Genomic DNA, 20,618 nt, shown 5'->3' on the forward strand with positions numbered 1-20,618 from the left:
ATTATGGTGCTTTTTGCAGGAACTGGGGCATCTCCTATGGTGCTTGTTTCAGGAATGGGATCATCTACTATGGTGATTGTTTCAGAAACTGGGGCATATACTATGATGATTGTTTCAGGAACGAGGCCATCTACTATGGTGCTTGTTTCAGGAACAGGGTCATCTACAATGGTGCTTGTTTTTTTAGGAACTGGGGCATCTACTATGGTGCTTGTTTCAGGAATGGGATCATCTACTATGGTGATTGTTTCAGGAACAGGGTCATCTATTATGGTGCTTGTTTTAGGAACGGGGTCATCTACTATGGTGATTGTTTCAGGGACTTGGGCATCTAGTATGGTGATTGTTTTTTAGGAACTGGGCATCTACTATGGTGCTTGAATCAAGAACAGCGTCATCTACAATGGTGATTTGTTTCAGGAACTGGGTCATCTGTTCTGTGGTGCTTGTTTCAGGAACAGGGTCATCTACTATGGTGATTGGTTTAGGAACTTTGTCGTCTAGAACACTGCTTGTTTCAGAAAGTTGTTTTATCTACTCTGATGTTTGTTTCAGGAACTGTGTCATCCAACATGGTGCTGCTTCCAGGCATGTCATCCAGTACATGTTTGGTTTAAGCAACTGGATCATCTGTTCTGGTTGGAGGAAGTGGGTCATCCATCATAGAGCTTGTGCCAGGAAGTGGGTCATCCATCATAGAGCTTGCGCCAGGAAGTGGGTCATCCATCATGGACCTTGTGCCAGGAAGTTGGTCATTCATCATAGTGCTTTTGCCAGGAAGTGGGTCATTCATCATAGAGCTCGTATGAGGAAGTGGGTCATTCATCATAGAGCTTGTACCAGGAAGTGGGTCATTCATCATAGTGCTTTTGCCAGGAAGTGGGTCATTCATCATAGAGCTTGTGTGAGCAAGTGGGTAATTCATCATAGAGCTTCTGCCAGGAAATGGGTCATTCATCATAGAGCCTGTGACTGAAACCAGGCCTCCAAACTCATTGCTGGTTCTTAGTATTGGTTCATTTGTGCCTGGAAAGCTGCCTTCATCCATAAAAGACAATTGTGGATTCTCTGTAACTCCATCTGTGTTAACCTCAGCAAAAAGTGCTGCTAAGTTCCCAATTGTCATTGTATGATCTTCACCATCATAAGTTGAATCGGAAGTTGACATTGACTTGACCATGTTGTTAATTCTTTGTTCAATAGTTCCACGAACCAGAAACTTGTGAATATGTGTGGGCCTGAAAAATATAACAGATGATGGAGACACTTTCATAGGGTTTTAAGAATATAATGTGCCAGTGACCTTTGACATATCCTTCATGAGGATCTGTTCAGAAATCAAACAATAAATATTGTTAATAATTCAAAGAATACCACCTCTTTTACATCAGTGCCATAAAACTTGTATTGGGGGACATTGTATTGTCTGACTCCATAAAATGATTAGACTAATACAGAAGTGCTCTTCATTATCCATACTTAGTTGTGTCACTAATAGAATCTCCCTTCCCAAGCCTCTTGTGCATGCACCAGGCAGGAAAACCTTACTACCTTCCAACATCTACAACAAGAGTGAGTGAGTGAGTATGGTTTTAAGCCGCTTTTAGCAATATTCAAGCAATATCATGGCAGGAGACACCAGACATTGTACCCATGTCGGGAATCGAAACCGGGTCTTTGGCATGATGAGCGAACGCTTTAACGACTAGGCTACCTGACCGCCACTCTACAACTAGAAGCAGATTATTGGGGAGGTGGGTAGAATTACTCTTGATGTAATATAGGTAGTAAAAGAGGTTGCCTTAAACAACAAACAAAACAACCAACCAACCATGGTACTGTCACAGATCCCAAATAAAATCCTCCTCTTACGAACCACAGGCAGAACTTGTTCCATCTGTTGTCAGATGGCAGAAGAGGGTGGGCTCCAAGACTGGAAGCCTGCATTTTCCCTGCAAGAATTTCCAAGTGTGAAGATGGAGTGTTGCTTAGGCTTACATACATTATGTCCAATCTGGGTTGGAGAAGGAAGTCTCTGCGCTCTTGGTAAGGGTTCCTCCAGGAGCACTAGAACATGAGAATGATTGTGCACTCCAAATCCTCTATCTTGTGTAATACTCTTTCCAGATGAAACCTAGGAGGGAAGACAAATGCAAATATTCCCATCCAATCCATAGATGAGCCTTCTACTTGGAGAGGGATCATGCACATAGCTGACATATACTTGGAGCTAGTTGTTAAGGCATGTGGTGAATAAGTCTAGATGACGAGTGTCCCACACCAATATTATCCCGAGAAATACTTCTGGGTGAAGAGACAAGACCACTCTGTCATCACTACTCTCCCGATCTGCTTCATATTGAGTTTTCCTGGAATGTTGACTCAAGCCGATCAACTAGAATATAAACATAGTTTAGTGCATCAATTCAGTTGACTTGGTTACTCCCTATCTTTGAATGAATGCCACCACCATGGTGTTGACCGTGGCTACCAGGACAGATGATAGGGATAAATGGAGTTTCCAAGCCTTGATCTCATAGTAGATCGCTCGCATGTCAAGACTGTTTATGTGAAGATCTACTTCATGAGGCTCCAACAGTCCCTATATCAAAAGTCTGTCCATATGTGCACACCATTTAAAGTTGGAGTGAGTGAGTTAAAATTTAACGTCACATCGGCATTATTTCAGCCATATCGTGACGAATTTAAAGTTGGAACCTCTATTGAAAAGATGGTGTCAGGGTGCTGGAACCTCATGTCTTGAATAGACGATCCTGTAGCATAGTAGTGAGTGAGTGAGTGAGTGAGTATGGTTTTACGCCGCTTTTATCAATATTCCAGCAATATCACGGCGGGGGACACCAGAAATGGGCTTCACACATTGTACCCATGTCGGGAATCGAACCCGGGTCTTCGGAGTGACGAGCAATGCTTTAACCACTAGGCTACCCGACCGCCCCTGTAGCATAGGAGGGAACGGTACTAGAACTCCATGCCTAGATAGGATGAAGGTGAAGCTTTCGCCGGTGGGTAAAATGTCAGATTGCCTGGAAGCATCATCAACCAGCAAAGAGTGCTGAAGGGCCCATCTGCCATCTCAGGGACCACCCGCAGAAACTCAAACTCCTGTCCTTTACTGGACAAATCAAACCTCTGTGAAGTATGAATCTGGCCACCATATACACAATTTTCTGTACCGATTTAAGTTTTGACTTGGTTGGATGAACCTGGAAGCCGATATGAGACAACAGCTGGATCAGACAGATGTTCTGACAAATCTGGTCCATGTCTCGGTTGGCAGAAAGAAAGTCGTCAATGTATTCATCGTATATAATCAAGGTGTTATGGATATCCCGAATGGAAAGTACTCGGAAATCGTATCGGCTACTGTTGACTGATAATCATGCCATTTTGGTATGCATCCAGGAAGCCAAGGCTGATCTTCCAATCCTGAGTCATGAGTGAAGTGTGAATTTTGCATACAGAGTCCATCTGGAACTTTGGTGGTCCTGAAAGAAATTTATTTTAGAGAACTTTCAGGTCTTTTATCATGCACATATCGATAGTGTTCTTACTGGGTACCAGGAAGACTGGTGAAAAAAACTTATCCAAAAGTTTCTATGTATGGCACACTTGTCCAAGAGCGCCTTAATTGCCAATGAAGCTGCATGGGACCTTCCAAATTAAATCAATGGCCCCTCTGATAGGGGTTCATTGAAGAAAGTGGAGTTTGTGTCCACACATATGGTCAGATGTGACGTGATCAGACATCCTCCCACAGGTCCTTGAGTTGGGAAGTCCAGGTAGAATGATGAAAGCAGTCCAGTCAAAGCCTTGCCATGGAAAAGTGATTCATAAACAAATGAGGGGCTGCAGTGGCCTGGCTCATGACCATCCTCCTGATATGCTCTGACATAACCCTTGTTCTACCGTGGGACAGAACATGGCATCCATGTTAGTTGTGATAACATCCACATTGGAGTAACTGCTCTTGCATCCTCACAATGAAGTCAGTCCAGCCATGCATTAGTCTGAACGAGTCTCCTCAGGTATTCCAACATAAGATTTCTCCAAGAGTAAAATAATGTTGCGTGCACCGGCCACAAACCAGTTAATCCTCTAACATCCATGAGTCGGGTCCCCTAGCTGTTAAAGCGTTCGCACGTCATGCTGAAGACCGGGGTTCGATTCCCCACATGGGTACAATGTGTGAAGCCCATTTCTGGTGTCCCCTGCTGGAATACTGCTAAAAGCGACCTAAAACCAAAATCATTCACTCACTCTAACATCCATGGAAATTGTCGATCCAAGTCCTAGCGCCTAGTCAAGAGAAACAGCGTGTTCATCTCAGGTGATCTGTTGTACTTGTGGAAAATTCTCATCAAAAATGGTTGAGTCCAGCAAGGGGAACTTATGGATACTGTTCACCCAATGATTCCAAGAGGGAAGTGGTAACTTTTCATTGCTTCTAGGCTTTCCTGTCCAAATATCAATCTGGCTAACACATGATCCACAATTTGGCTACTGGGGGATGTTCCTATAGTATGGTACTGGGTCACCACACCCCATGTATGCATATTTAGGTATGTCAACATCCTCCGCAGGTTTGATGTCCGGCATGAGATGATAAAGTTCCTCAAAAAGATAGGAGTGTCCAGGCTCATAATTCACTCGTTTCTTAAGTCCTCATCGGATCTCAGGTGACCATGTTATGTAGAGAAGGCCTGCAAGCATTTGTCAAGCATGAGCATGCCCTTCTATTGATGCTTCATCATGTCTTGCAACATGGTAAACAAAAGCTGCAGAGCGAACAGCTACAGAAGGAGACCTGTAGCTCTTTACCATCTCATGAAGATTGCCACTGTTAACGGTGGAGACTGGCTGGCCACTTTCTTCTTGGTATCCTCTTTCTTCTTAGCTAAAGACCAAAACTTCTGGATCTTCTGACAATCCTCAGTCAGGAGAGATGAGCACAATATCTGGACTCCTCTGTACAGATAACAAGAAGTGTGAGGATCCCACATGTAGAGCAGACAGATGGAGCAGGAGAAGCCATCTTGCTCAACACAACTGCCACCTAATTCTTTATGAGCAACTACAACCATGTGAAGATTGATTTAGTTGAAACAAATGTTATATTTGGGATAACACAAATATAACATTTGTTACATTTGACCACTTTCTAAATGGCAATGTTTGTTTAATGATTTAGTTGACTAAACATAATTTGACAATCTAAACTATAATACATTTCAACCCCAGAACAGTTATCAGTGTTAATAATTTCAAGAATACTAACTCTATTACATCTTTGCCATAAATTCTGTATTTTGGTTTCAGTCACACTGAAATTTTCAGATTTTCAACAGACGTCCTCTTCAATGTTAATTACACAATTAGTTGTTCCCCATATAGCACTATAGCAACCCAAGCTATGACGTGCATAATGGCAGGAATCTCACTTCTTTTCCCACATCTAACAACTAGAGTTAGATGAATTGGGGAGGTAGGTGGGAGTACTTCTGATGTAATAGATGTAGTATTCTTAGAATTATTAACAATGATAACTATTGTTTGATAATTCTTGCGAATCCTCTACCTCTATTACATCTTTGCTATTGATGGATATTGTATTAGTTATCATCCCTTGTCTTTTTCTCCACTGGATGAACTTATCCCATCTGTTGTCATATATAACGGAGGATGAAGGTCGCCATGATCTTGCCACAGCTTCCAGGGCAAGCTCAAAGTACCCGGATGTCTGCATCTTTTGCGTGATAACTTCCAGGCGGTTAGATGGGTAGTCATAACAAATCCCGACAGAAACCACGCTCTGCTGGGCCAGGTTGGAGCAATGAGGATTATCATGCAATTTGTCTCCTCCACCTTGTGGATGACCTTGTCTAGGAGAGACCACAGTGGGAACGCAATCCAATCCATTGATAGTGCATCAATCTGGTGAGCCCTTGGGTCAGGGACTGGACTGACAAAAACCAGAAGTTAGTGGTTCTGGCAAGTGGCACAAAGACCTGAGGATGTAAAGTTCATTCTGTAGCCACTTTTCTCCCCTGGCGGGAAAGGCTGTCCAGTTTCCCGGGAATATGTCTCGCTTCCATCCGGCAACAGAGTCTGCCAAGGCAAACAATTGTGTAGTCTCCTTCATCAGAGAAATGGATTAGGTTCCTCCTTGTTTCTGGATGTAAGCCACCACTGTAGTGTTGGCCGTGGCTATAAGGATGGATGATTTGGAGAGACGTACCTTCCATGCCAGGATGGCGTAATAAATGGCCTTCATTTCCCTGCAGTTGATATGAATGGTCATCTCTCAAGAGTCCCACAATCCCCGTACTGTGAGATTGTCCATATGGGCTCCCCATCCTGAATCTGATGCATCTGTGAATAGATGGTGTTCGGGAGTTGGATAAGTCAGAGGAATGCCACTCATTACATGCTCTCTGTAAGTCCAACAATGCAGGTCCTGTACTATGTTGTGGTAACTGAGTCTTGAACTCTAGGGTGTGGGATTGTAGTGAGTTGATCCATGTCTGTAGAGGACGTAACATCAACCTTCCTCTGAAGGTCATATCCTGTAGAGACGTTAAGATGCCTAGAAGAGACATCTACCACCTTAGAGACATGCTAGGTTGATTTGATAGGGATTGAATCATCGTAATAGTCTTGATGAATTGATCTTTCTGGTGGACATAGATATCCCTTGTCGGTATCTTGGACCGGAGTGGTCTCAGACTTGGAAGGATTGATTAGGAAGCCTAGGTAGGTTTTAAGCTGTACCAGAAATATCATGTTTTGATGATACGTAGGTTGGCAAATCTGATGACTGGCACTGTAATCCTGGTAAATAGCCAAGGGGCTATTGATATCCCAAATGGTAAGACCGGGAACTCATAACATATCCATTGATTGCAAATCGCAGGTATTTCCGTGACGATGGATTTATCGGGACGTGAAGATAGGCATCTTGTAGGTCTGGACTGATGAGCCAATCTCCTGTCCTCAAAGTCGACCACAACTTCCGTATGGATTCCATCTGGAACTTTGGTGAAGGTATCAGAAATTTCTTGTTGAGTGTTTTTAGATCGATTACCATCCTCATGTCGTATTCTTTTCGGGGACTAGGAATACCATAGAATAGAAACCTTTGGTTCTGTTGGTCTCCGTTAGTCTCGAATGGCTTGCTTCTTTATCAGCTTCCTGACGGCCAGTTCTGCTGCCGCTAGCTTCGCTCCGGCTAAATGAAATCTGTGTCCGCCGACTTGAGATTTCAAGGTAGGATGTTTCTTGAAATGCAGTGTGTATCCGTGAGCCACGATGTCTAGAATCCATCAGTCAGGCGTAATCTGCTTCCAATTTCCAATGTAAATCGTAGTCCATAGACATAATCAGGTCAAACTTATCTATTACGTTGGAGTGAGTGGCAAGTAAGTCAGAATCTGCGTTCACCTCTGCCACCCGATCTGCCCTGGCGATAGGATGCTCTTTTCTTATAGTTGGACTGACGAAAAGATTCCTGAGAAGACTGATGCTTGTCGTACCCCGAATCGGTTCGAACAAATCCTTTCCGGAGGGGGCAAACTTCTTCTTAGGAGGCTGTTTATGAGACGAGTCCTTCTGATCCAAGGAGCACCCATGTGCCTTAGCAGCTAGGTTGATAGTTGATACTTGAAAACGTTTTGTCGTATCCTGTCTGACCTCATCTATGATATGACCCAATTTCCCATTGAATGTCTTGTCAGATATTGGTTGTGCCATTATCATTCTCTTGGTTTGGCTAGTTACAGCTCTTGAACGAATTTGTGCTAGTAGTTGTTGACGCTGAATCCATAGCAGCTGTGAAGATATCCAGACTTGAGTGGAGGGTAAGCCTTCTTGCATTCTGACTATGGTGTCTCGCAGGCTGTGGATGCATCCGATTTGATCTGTCCTGACAGTCATAGGAGTCTCTCCTGTTATACCTTCATATGAAGTCTGTAGCGATGATGTGTCTGATTCCGGCAACAAACCAGTTGATATAAGCGCAATTGTCCATTGAATATCCTTCACCCGTGAAGCAGGTAACGTGACCTTAGTATTAAAGTCTTTGTTCAAACTTTGATGATCTGGAAGTGGATAAATAGGGTTTTTTGGGCTAAAACCCAAGACCAATCTTAGTTACTAGTTTCGAGCTTTGGTGCTCTCGTCAGACAGTGCTTTAACAAACTCAAATTAGAGTTCAATGACAAGAATCCATACGACCCAAAACTGTTTATGGAACCTACCACTAGCCCCCGTAACCCCACAGGGAGACCTCGCAGCCAAGAACCAAGAAACTCCCAGCCCCTTAATCGGTTCAACAACAACTCCAGGCAGACCTTCAAAAGGAAGACACGGAACCAGTCTGGACATATCCAGCTGGAGAAAGTCCTTTGGCAGCTTGCCAATGCCCTCAATGTGAGTGAGTGGCAATAATAATACAGACATTAGCCATGAATTCTCGCATTTGAATCTAAACAATAATAGTTAAAAAAAAATACTGAACTTTACAAAACTGCTTTTGTTGTCAATCTGTCTGATTATCAAATTAATGAGACAGAACTCAGCGTTCTTAGCAAGGGCCTCACTTTTAGCCTAACAGTGTTAGAAACGGATCTTAGCAAAGATTAGTATAGGTAATGGGGGTTCTGTCGCAACCCCACTGGAGTCAGATTTATATACCTACTGCTACTACAGATGGAATTTTTATATGTCACGAGGGCGTCTTCTTCTTGTTGACCACCCCCCGATTTCGGCAACCCCCTACAATATTTTTTCCACTAGAGCAATAGGATGTGTCCAAAGCATACAACTGTGTCCAAAGAATTTCCTATATAGGAGGCCCCGGGAGCAAATTACGAGACACAATACAACGAATACAAAAACAAACAGAATACAAAGAGAGGAAAAAATGGATGCAAAGGTTTTCCAATGAAGAACCCAAAGGTATATTTGTGTGCAAAATAGATGTCTCTGAGTTATTTCTAGAGGAAACACAAAAAGGGTTGGATGCACTACACGCACAACTGTATTCCTTATATATGAGATATATTCCATAGACTATACTTGAGACTTCTTTGGTGTACTATATAGGAAAAAACTTGTGGAATACCTACAAAGCGAGGGATACTTTCTACAAGGTATACAATACGATTGATGAAAAAGAGAAGGAACAATTCTAGACAATGTATGTATGTACTTGGGTATACAGTCGGAACAATAGAACATTTTCCGCAAAGATATACAACAAAGTTGTTTCCAATTTCGAAGCCGGGGACGTTCGGAATCCAATAGGAACACATCTTTGCGAATACGTAGATTGTCCAAATAGACACCTACGAAAAACATTTTTGCATCCAGACGTACAGAAAAGAGATACAGATACAAACCCTTCAATGCTTCTCCCAAGCACAGAACACATAGAATGGATATTCCGGAAAAACAAATCCTAGAGAATAGAAAAAGAAGTTTCCCAATTCCAAGCAATAGAAATGGAAACCAAAAGACAAATATCCACTCTTTCCAGATCCAATAGAGAAGAAAAATTGCAAGTTAAGAAGACTGGTTTGATAGCAATCTATGGAAAGAAAATATTGCAAAAATACACGAACAAAGAATACAAAAAGAAAAGGAGGAAAGGAAAAAGAGAGAACAAGAAATAGAAGAAATACAAAAAACATACAAGAATATAGAAATGCATCTACAGATACCAAAAATATTGTAGAACAAAATTTGGGAAGCTGGTGTAGAAAGATGTCCAAATTTTCTGGAAAAACTCTTTCTATACTCAGATGGAAAGGAGAACGTGTTGTAGCTAGGCATATGGAATATATAAAAAATGTAGACAATTCCAGAGAACTTGTATAATGTTTTCCCGCTATTTGGCGAACAAAAAGACTGCGAAAGATACTAGAATTGCTAGAAACAGTTGCACAACAGACAAAACCGGATAGATATGAAAAGTCTATGTATGAGACCTCAATGGTAGAAGGAAATGAATTGTCTTTGTGCGTGGAAGAAACAAAAACGTTCTACAACAATGAGAACAAAAAAATAGAATACAATCAACTAGGTGTAGAAAAACACCAAACCAAGAACTACTAGCAGCAAATACAAAGATAGACAAATTCGAAGAAGAAGTGGAAGATACAATGCAAAATAGGAAGAGAAAAGAGAACAATACATAGGAAGAAAGATAGATTGGTATATATATCTGCAAAACACTAGTATGCAAATATACCACAAGGCAAAACAAGTCTAGAGTGCCCTCTTCTATTTGTAGCATGCCCCGCTTCTATTGTTCCGACTGTATACCCAAGTACACACATGTTCACCTACAGACGCTGTATTGTCTAGAATTGTTCCTTCTCTTTTTCATCAATCGTATTGTATACCTTATAGAAAGTATCCCTCGCTTTGTAGGTATTCCACTAGTTTTTTCCTATCTAGTACACCAAAGAAGTCTCAAGTATAGTCTATGGAATATATCTCATATATAACGAATACAGTTGTGCGTGTAGTGCATCCAACCCTTTTTGTGTTTCCTCTAGAAATAACTCAGAGACATCTATTTTGCACACAAATATACCTTTGGGTTCTTCGTTGGAAAACCTTTCCATCCATTTTTTCTTTGCTTTGTATTCTGTTTTTGTATTCGTATTTTGCTCCCGGGGCCTCCTATATAGGAAATTGTATTTGCAATAGTAGCCTGCACGCGACATCCATATACTTTCTGCATTGCTATTTGTATTTATTGTAGAATACGTTTTGCAGATCCCAGAATTTCTAGTTGTACAAGACACAGATCCTCATTGAGATACTATATCATTTTCTTGTAGATAGCCAAATACATACATATCGTCTACAAATGTTGGCAGGCCCACCAAAGGTTCTAGATGTGTTCTACCCAGATTTCCTTCCAAATAGTCTACCTTGGATATATCTGGTAGCAAGTTGTCTTCGTATGCATTCTCCACTAGTATATGTTGGAACACAGACATTTCAGCTCGTATGCCCATGCTGTCCATATTTCGCTTCTTCCATTTTTGTTCTATACTATAGTTGGGCACAAAAGTCCAATTGGAAATTCTTTGGACATAGTTGTATGCTTTGTATTGCTCTAGTGGAAAAAATATTGTAGGAGGGTACCGAAATCGGGGGGTGGTCAACAAGAAGAAGACGCCCCCTTGACGATCGTTGAATCGCATCATCATTTTGACATAAAAAATTCTATCTATATTAGTAGTAGTTGGTATATAAATCTGACTCCAATGGGGTTGTGGCAGAACCCCCAATACCTATACTACTCAAAGTATACACAGACGTTAAATACACAGACGTTAAATCCTTTTTCCAAAGAATGAGGATCTCTCATATTTTTCATGAGACAAACAAAACAGATCCAACTGAAAATATCAACGATCTGGAATGTAAATTTGCCCCATGTAGTACCTGGACCCCAAATCCGGGCATAGACCCGACTCTTGATGCTTTTATCAAATCAGTTAAACACCAGTTCCTCAAAATGAACACCATCCCGTTCACACGCAACAATCTCACACGTGCACAGAGAACAGCCATCGATAGTCTCAAAAATAACTTGGAAATTGTGATAAATAAAGTCGACAAAGGATCAGCAGTGGTAATTCTCAACACTACTGATTACATAAAAGAGGCCACACGTCAACTCAGCGACACCAACTTTTATCTGAAAATAGACCATGATCACACCATGGATTTTGCTAATGAAATCACACAACTTCTCACTAAAATCTTCACCAAAAAAGAAATCACATACAAAATATTCAATGGACTGTTACCAAAGGACCCCAAACCCGGTCGGTTCAAACTCCTGCCTAAAATCCATAAAAGCCTAATACCTGGCAAAGTTCCAGGCCGCCTGATAATAAGCGGAAACGGCAATACAACTGAACTGATTTGCAGCTTCGTTGACAAACACATAAAAGAGTTCGTCAAACATTATCCCAGCTACATTAGGGACACCACCCACTTTATCCAGACTTTAGGTAAGTCCACCTAATAGTGACATCATTCTTGTCACTATGGACGTCATATCCCTTTACACTAATATACCAAACACGGAAGACATCCGTTCGGTAGCTCAGGCCATTAGACGTTTACAACCCGACTGGCCCCACAAGTTTACTTTCTTTACATAGACTCGTCTTACACAAAAACAATTTTGTTTTCAACAATGAACACTTTGTACAAATTGGAGGAACATCCATGGGTACCAAACTAGCCCCATCATACGCTAACATCTTCATGGGAGAATAAGAAGAATTAAAAGAACCACTGATAACCCAAACCTATACGTCAGATTCATTGACGACATTTTCCTTATCCGGACTCTGGGTTTACACTAGGTTAGAATCTTTCATTAAGGAAATCAACGAATTACATCCCACTATTAAATTCACTGTCAAATTTTCAAGGGAAAAAGTGGCCTTCTTAGATACATGGGTCATCTTCAACCAGAAAACGATTAAACTGGACTTTGACCTATATTGCAAACCCATGGATACACACTCTTATCTGCTATATACTTCCCATCATCCGTGTCACATTTAAGTCAAAGGACCATACAGCCAATTCCTTCGTCTCAAAAAGATATGCAGCTCGCATTCACAATATGAGTTCCACATTAATAATCTAGTAAAGGACTATCTTAGGAGAGATTACGCTAAGAAAATTCTTATGGATAATAAAATGAAAGCTGGTGCTAAAGAGAGAACAACCCTCTTATTACCAAAACAGACACCCTCAAAAGACACTAAACCGTTGAACTTTATCACAGATTACAACCCCACTGCTCTCAAGGTCAGCTCCATGATCAAAAAGTCCTGGCACCTACTTCAAAGGTCAGACACTTGCAAAGACACCTTCCGAGTCCCACACATTTAGAAAGAACTGCACACTCAGAGACATGAAAGCGGCAATCACATATCCACGACCTAAACAACAAATTAGCGGCCGCACTGTGTCTAACCTGGATGACAGCTGTCACAAACAATTGTGTAAAATCTGTGCAAAAATGAAGCCGGTCAACACCTTCAGCAGCCACACTAAAGGCAAAAAATATAAATGCCATTCGCATTTCACTTGCAAAAGTAGAAACATAATCTACCTGCTAACTTGCAATAAATGTGGCAAACAATACTTAGGTGAAACCAAACGACACTTCTGCATTAGACTCAAAGAACACTTTGCTGATATCAACCATCAAAGTGACCAACCTGTCGCAAAACATTTCAACTCTTTAGGACACTCAACCAGAGACCTACACTATCAAATCATACAACAGCTTAAAACAGACCCTGAATCAGTTCAGAGCATGGCTAGGCGCCGATCCATTGAACTCAAATGGATATTTGATCTGAAAACCATCCACCCGCAAGGCATGAATGACAAGATCTAATCCTGGAATTCCCAAACTCACCTACCTTCATTGATCCGGAAATGGAGTCATGAGTTCTATACAACTTCCACTTCAAAGCAGGTACGGGGTTTTCAGTCATCATGTCTCAGTTTGAGTAGATTATCAAACGCCTGGTCTACCAACTTGCCCGCATAGCTTGACCACAACAATGTCTGGTGGATGTGTTGAGATGATGTAGGAGCATGACATCCCCCGTGTAGGTCATAAGAGGTTGGAGTACGGGATTAGGTGATATAACTCCTCAGTGAGTTCCATAAAGGTATATCCCTCCATATAATCCTGCTGGGATGAAGCGTCAGACTGATTCATTTCCCCAAATGCTTCCCATTCAGCCTCCAAATGCCCGTGGGTATCTTCCTGGGGTGGTGGATAATCCTAATAGTCCATACGCGCTACGTGTTCCCCGTGCAGTTCACCATCATCTGCTAGTGTACAGGATTCTGGAATGATTAAGGTCTGTGCAACTTGTGATGGCTGCCCATGTGTAATGGAGCCCATACGGTAATCTTCATCCGGTAAGCCAGTAAGCCAGACGGTTGGACAGTCACTTGGGTTCCTGTTGAGTCCGTGCGGTGAACACATGGTGTAGCTGGGGAGTATGGCCTTGCAGTACCCTGACGGGACCCAAGCAGAGATCTGGATGACCGTGTATCATGGAATGGTAAAGCATGAAAGCTGGCTGGACGGCTGGTCGGCTGACTGGATGGTCTCAGCTGGGGTAGACCGTATGGCCATGGGTGTGGCATAAACAGATGGCTGTCTCCCAAGCAGCCTCTTGGCCAGAGGACTCTCCTTAGCAATACTGTCTTCATATTCTCCATAACTTTGTCTAAGGCAGAAGACCATGTCTCAAACATTGCCTTAATCATCTCCGGCTGTTGCTTCATTAATTGTTGTATCATGCTCATGGAGTAGGTGTAGGAGGCACTGGGGAATCAGAGGCCTGCTCGTAGACTGTCGTAATGACGCGAACTTTCTTCTTGGCCGATTCTCGCCTCTTAGCCTTAGTGACAGCCTCAGCTAACTTTAAAAAGGCTTTCTTAGATGTTTTTGTACACTGCTCACATCTTGCCTCCTCCGTACATATGATCTCTCTGCACTTCCAGCAGATATGATTAGGATCTTCCGTGATCATGAACCAACCACACTTCTTGCAACCAAGAGTAGAGGGAGACTACATTACGACCTCACAACAACACCTCAGACCAGCTTATACTCATCTGTCACTCCAGTTATCAACTATTAATATTGACTTACTGTGTCTGTTTAAATAGAAAACTATTAGAATAATCTTAGACTAATGAGACTACCACCAAGTGCTAGATTGTTACAACTATATTGACTCTAGCACACACAGAAAAGAAGTGAGATTTCCGCCATTACGCACGTCATAGCTTGGGGTTGCTATTGTGCTATATGGGGAACAACTAATTGTGTAATTGACAGTGAAGAGGACGTCTGTTGAAAATCTGAAAATTTTAGTTAGTGTGACTGAAACCAAAATACAGTCAAGTCTCATTAATCCGACATCGTTGGTTGCACATGATTGTGTCGGATTAACGAGTATGTCGGATTAACGAAATTAAGTGATTTGTGATCGAAAATCGGACATCTTCACGATAGATAATAACCATGTGTACCTTGTAATAAAATCATTAAAAACGAAATATTTATATTGTTATGTTGTTTATTCATTCATTCCTTAATTTATAATTAATGACATTGCAATAATAATAATAATTTTCCCATTTATACGTAACAATAGAGACATTACTCACTGAATATATCACAACAACCACACACGTTTCCTCGTGTAAATGCAAGTGCTACTGTCTTAACAACTTGCTTCATCTACTTAAAATAGTCTGTCAGTGTTTTCTGTTTCTTACATTTTGAAGGCACATTTCTCAAAGTTCCCTGTTCGCTTGACGTCTAGGGCTTGTGGTTGTTCAGCATCAACATTGTCGAGGTGTAATTTCATTTGCTGTTTCTTATAATTAAGCTTGAAATTCTTCATGATCCCGGCATCTAGTGGCTGAATGTGCGATGTGGTGTTTGGTGGCAAAAAGTGACATTTCACATTAGTTGTGTCGACAGTAGCATGGGATGGGGCGTTGTCCAACAGCAATACCATGTGGCGTCGCTCCAATATTAATGAAGTCATCCATGCTTTCTTGTTTACATACCAGTCGACCATGTTTTATTTGTATAGCTTTGTACATACAGGTTTGAATAGCTTTTCCTGTTAATTGTTAAAGTTAATCTCTGCAGCCAGTGCGTGTCACAACATGGGGTTGTGTACTCGCGGGCAGATGACCACTGAGTACGCTGACCACTGTGTCGGATTAACGAGACTGATTAATGAGTGATTTCGGTAATTCGTTGCAAATTAGGTGTGGCGGAGTCGGAGTGCGAGAATGTCGGATTAACGGGACTAAATAGCGCTGAATCAATCGGTTCCCATCATTTGTGTCGGATAAAGCCGAGTGTCAGATTAACAAGTGTCGGATTAACGAGACTTGACTGTACAGGATTTATGGCAAAGATGTAATAGAGGTAAAGCATTTGCAAGAATTAGAATTTATATTGATATCTTTTACAAGATGTTGACAGGAGCAGTACAGGACAAGAAAGAAGTGAGGTTTTCCCACTTGGTACAACTAATTATGGATAGATGACAGTTAAGAGGACTTTGGCTGAAAATCTAAAGATTATATAGTATGGTGGAAGCCAACATATGGACCTATGGCACTGAGGTTATAGAGGTTTTCTATTCACAAGAATTTCCCAATTTGGTTAAAATCCATCCATCCCTGTCATCAAAGTGTGACCTATGACCTCAATAATAATGACTGATATTACTGATTATCCAAAGGTGTTTATATATGAGGAGTCTTCTAATGAAATTTGGTTCACACTCTTCATATAATTTAAGTCATCATCCAGAAATTCCAATTGCAGACAATGCATGACTTGTGACAATTTACTTTAGTAATATTGACCCATATTTGATGATGAATATACTTCACCTGTCTTTTGACAAGTCTTTGTCATGTGACCTTTCAAATTTTCATGGTTATCTCACTTTACCTGTTTTGTATAAGGTTCTACCTAATCATCAAAAATGACAACAATCAATCCTTTTCTCAAATTATCAACCAGAAATCAGCCTCAGACCAATTCATTGTGACTTCTGTACTTACTTCAAGTGATTTTCAAACCTGTTAAATATCACATTTGGTCAAATTACATCACTGTCTGTCAAAGCTGTCATGCGGAAACCAGTACCATGCTTATTCTACATGGATTCTGTAACATTAGATCTATCATATTCATTCAGTAAATTGTATATTTATATCCCATCACACATTATGCATTTCTTCCTTCTTCTATCAATTCTTGTTGGGAAACATCCTAAGCTGAGCTTCTAATATCATTTTGCCCTAACACCCCTAACATCACAATAGTCACCTCCCAAACAATTGGGTCAGTGCACTACAATACCGTGCACCGTGACGCAAGCAGTGTGATGACCTGACATCCTATGCCATTCTCTTTCTTGGTGCTGACAGGCTTGTGTAACTGTGATGCGGTGATGGGTGGACAGGCATATAACGTGTGAGATAGGATAAGTATATAAATATACAATTTACTGTAAAATTTTCAAATTTTTAAACTTATCCTATCTCACACTATGCATTTTATCCCACGGTTTGGAAGGTGGATCACAGATATACCCTCGCCTTAGGGCTGGGACTAGTCCAAATCTACTACCCGGATACCCGATCCCCTATCTGGGTACCCACTGCAGGTCTCAAGAGTTGGGAACAAAATGTCTGATTGGGATTTATTTTATTGCAGCCCTGGCCAAAACTATTTAGATTCATGTATCAAACAATCAGATCATGCATACACTGAAGTTGACTGAAGTTTTATCTTTACTCAAACATATACCAGTCAAAAGGAATGTGTGCATCATCAGAAAGAAATGCGAACATTAGCGACTTGTAGTGTAACCAACGAGCTATAGTGAGTTTTGTCATCAAACAATATATCACGTGACTAACCACGGGTCCGGGTAGTCCTGTGGGTACCCAGGTCCTACTCAGGACCTACCTGACCCGATTCCCCGAGTTACCCGTCCCAGTCCTACCTCGCCTGTGGTCTTACAACTGTGAGATATACACGGGGAAGCTGGAGGGTAGAACACTGTAATAAGTAACGTGACCCCTTTACGTTACTGGGACACAACATCACGAAATCGGGTATAACATGCGTTATGTGTCCTCACATAGGACATCATTTCAAGAACGACCGCACAGTTTGAAGTAGGGAACCGATTCAACCACCGCTTATAACCAATTTGGAAGGGGTCTCGAGTCAATTAGTTCAAAAAGACAAACAGCCACATAGACGTAAGGCTGATTAGCTTGGTATCTCTTTTTATGCTTTGTCGAAGCTATCAATCCCACTGCGGGATTGAAGCATTTTAAGATGAGAAGAGGGAATGATCGACAACATCCAGGATCTTCAAACCAATACTGAGACATCACATGCACAAGACAGAGGTGAGCAGGTAAGGGTTTAAGACACCAACGAAACAGCCGCGACTTACGGCGACTTTATTGTCGAAGACCGTTGTCTCTACGGATGAGTGTTGACTCTCCAATGAGTACTTGATCAGGGAACCTGAGCTTACAAATAATAAACAAAACCGCAGTCCTCAATCATTTATTCATGATGTACATGATGATCTGAAGGGAGATGCGCAAAGCTCTGAATGGACACAACGAGATGTCCTCACAATCCTCGGGGTGTAACACAGAGGCCAAAGATGGGATGCTGAATAATCTGTGGGGTTGACCTGAAAGCTGGTTCTTTGAGATAAAGTCCCAGTAGAGACCAAGATGCACCTTGCCACTGCGTCCCTCAAAATGAATTCTGTTGACGTCTAAGGCATGTTTCTCGCTGACTCTAGCGGAAGACTGTCTTGAGAGTGACATGTTTGAAGTCCTTTTCATCCAGAGGCTCACAATATGCCGACATCAAGTGCCGAAAGAATAACATTCAGGTTGCAAGTAGGTGGACAAAATCTTGACGCCCGGTCAGTGAGTTTGTAAGAACAGATGAGAGCCTGGAGTTCAGCGACCATTGACATTATCACGCCTGTCGTGGAAGCGATGACCGAGTTAAGAGACGCTAGATATATCATGATATAAAATTTATACTAAGTTTTCATATAATAAATTAGATCCACAGCAAATTCTTTATAAGATGGTGATCCATTTATACAAAATTTCATATAATTATAGAACAGCAAGTAATACATACTGTAAATCTTGAAATTAATGCCTGCAAATGTCTGCAAATTAATACGACTTCTGACCCCTAGGCAAAAATGTGACTCAATATCAATGCGACTCCCCCCACACCATTGCCAGTGGAATGATACATATCCTTACCTTAATCTAATCAAACATTATAAATAGCACCGCTTATCAGCGCTGAGAAGAGCACTTCCATAAAAACAATAAACAGTGTTTTTTCCTAAAACTCTTGACCCCAGCAGTGATAACTGACTGGATGTCTATTGTGTAATTCCTATTCTTTGTTATATACTTGTTACAATAAACCGTGTTTGTGTTTCTATTCAGATTGGTTTTTCCACTAATCAATGTGAGCAGTGAGGATGTCTTATTGTTGATAGTCATTTTGAAGATATAAATTTTAAGTTTTATTAATGCGAACAAAGATGACTCACATTTTTCACATTTAATTCGCACTAGTGTTAATTTCAAGATTTACAGTATTAGGATCCAGGAAAAATGCAGATATAAAATATTAGTAGTTTCAGTTACAGCTTTTTAGATAGATGCTAGCCTGGGGTAACGAACCCATCTCCGTGACATACTATTCAATAACACAAATGTTATGTCTACATAGTTAGATAGATTGCCCTGAACTATTGTATTTAAGTAAATAAGTTATCACCTAGATTAGAATAGCATACAACAAATGCTTCAATTTGGATTCGGACTCATTAAGGATTTGCCCCAAACAAGCTCGTCTATTGTGATACCATAAACTCTTTCCAAGCCCCCAGTAAATATACTAGCCACATTAAGAAACTGTGCACGGAGAAAATATAGATATGAGGGCACACCCTCCATATATGAAATATACGTTTGAACACAGCAATTATTGGAGACATTCAAACGCTCATGCACGTGCCATGCGATATGACGTCATTGATGGGGGCCTATGGACGTGCAATGTGTTACTGCACGTGCATCCTGTGCAGCTGTACACAGCATGTGCAACTCAAAATTCGCTGTCACTTTGGAAAGCATGATCTGTGGTCATTCAAAAATTCAAAACTTCTCAGGCGCAGACAAAAGCATATCACAAGCAAATCATGCCAAGATTGACACCTGCACAGCGTCATGAAGCCATTGGAATGATCCGAGCGGGAATGAGGCAACAACAGGTGGCAACACATTTCCAATGCCATCGTAACACGATATCGGCATTGGTGAGGCGTTATCAGAACACAAATGACGTTGCCGACCATCCACGTTCAGGACGTCCCCGAGTAACGACGCCAAGACAGGACAGATGGATTCGAGTGACACATCTCTGACACAGGTTTCAAACAGCAGTAACGACGTCCCAGACAATTCCTGGACTGCGCCGTATCCATCCCAGCACTGTCAGGAATCGTTTACGTCAGTACGGGATTCGACCTTGACGTCCTGCCATACGTCCCATCCTGACACACCGTCATCGGTCAACCGTCTAAGATGGTGTCGAAATCATGTTCGCCAACCTCGAATATGGTGGAGAAATGTTGTCTTTACAGATGAATCGAGGTTCAACATTTCCCACAGTGACGGGCGCCAACGTGTCTACCGGCGTTTGGGAGAACGTTATGCAAGCAACTGTATTGTGGAGAGGAATTGTTTTGGAGGTGGCTCTGTGATGATTTGGGGTGGGATAACAGCACGGCACAGAACCCCTTTGGTGGTTGTTCAGGGCAATCTCAACGGTGTTGGCTACAGAGATCAGATTCTGAGGCCTGTGGTCATTCCTTTCCTGCATCGTCATGGCCCGGGATTGACATTTCAACATT

General features: G+C 41.5%; 1 protein-coding gene across 1 annotated transcript in view; it reads right to left on the bottom strand.

The window, feature by feature from the left end:
• Positions 1 to 248: 248 nt before the first annotated feature.
• LOC139473774 (E3 ubiquitin-protein ligase SHPRH-like) overlaps positions 249 to 20,618 on the bottom strand; it is a 361,380-nt gene continuing 341,010 nt past the window's right edge. Inside the window, exon 32 of the mRNA XM_071256526.1 lies at positions 249 to 1,238. Within this exon, the coding sequence (XP_071112627.1) occupies positions 614 to 1,238 (625 nt within the window). The 3' untranslated portion in view covers positions 249 to 613. The remainder of the gene's footprint in view (positions 1,239 to 20,618) is intronic.

Source organism: Haliotis cracherodii, unplaced genomic scaffold (assembly GCF_022045235.1).
Source record: "Haliotis cracherodii isolate W230 unplaced genomic scaffold, xgHalCrac1.p SCAF_3, whole genome shotgun sequence".
NCBI lineage: Eukaryota > Metazoa > Mollusca > Gastropoda > Lepetellida > Haliotidae > Haliotis > Haliotis cracherodii.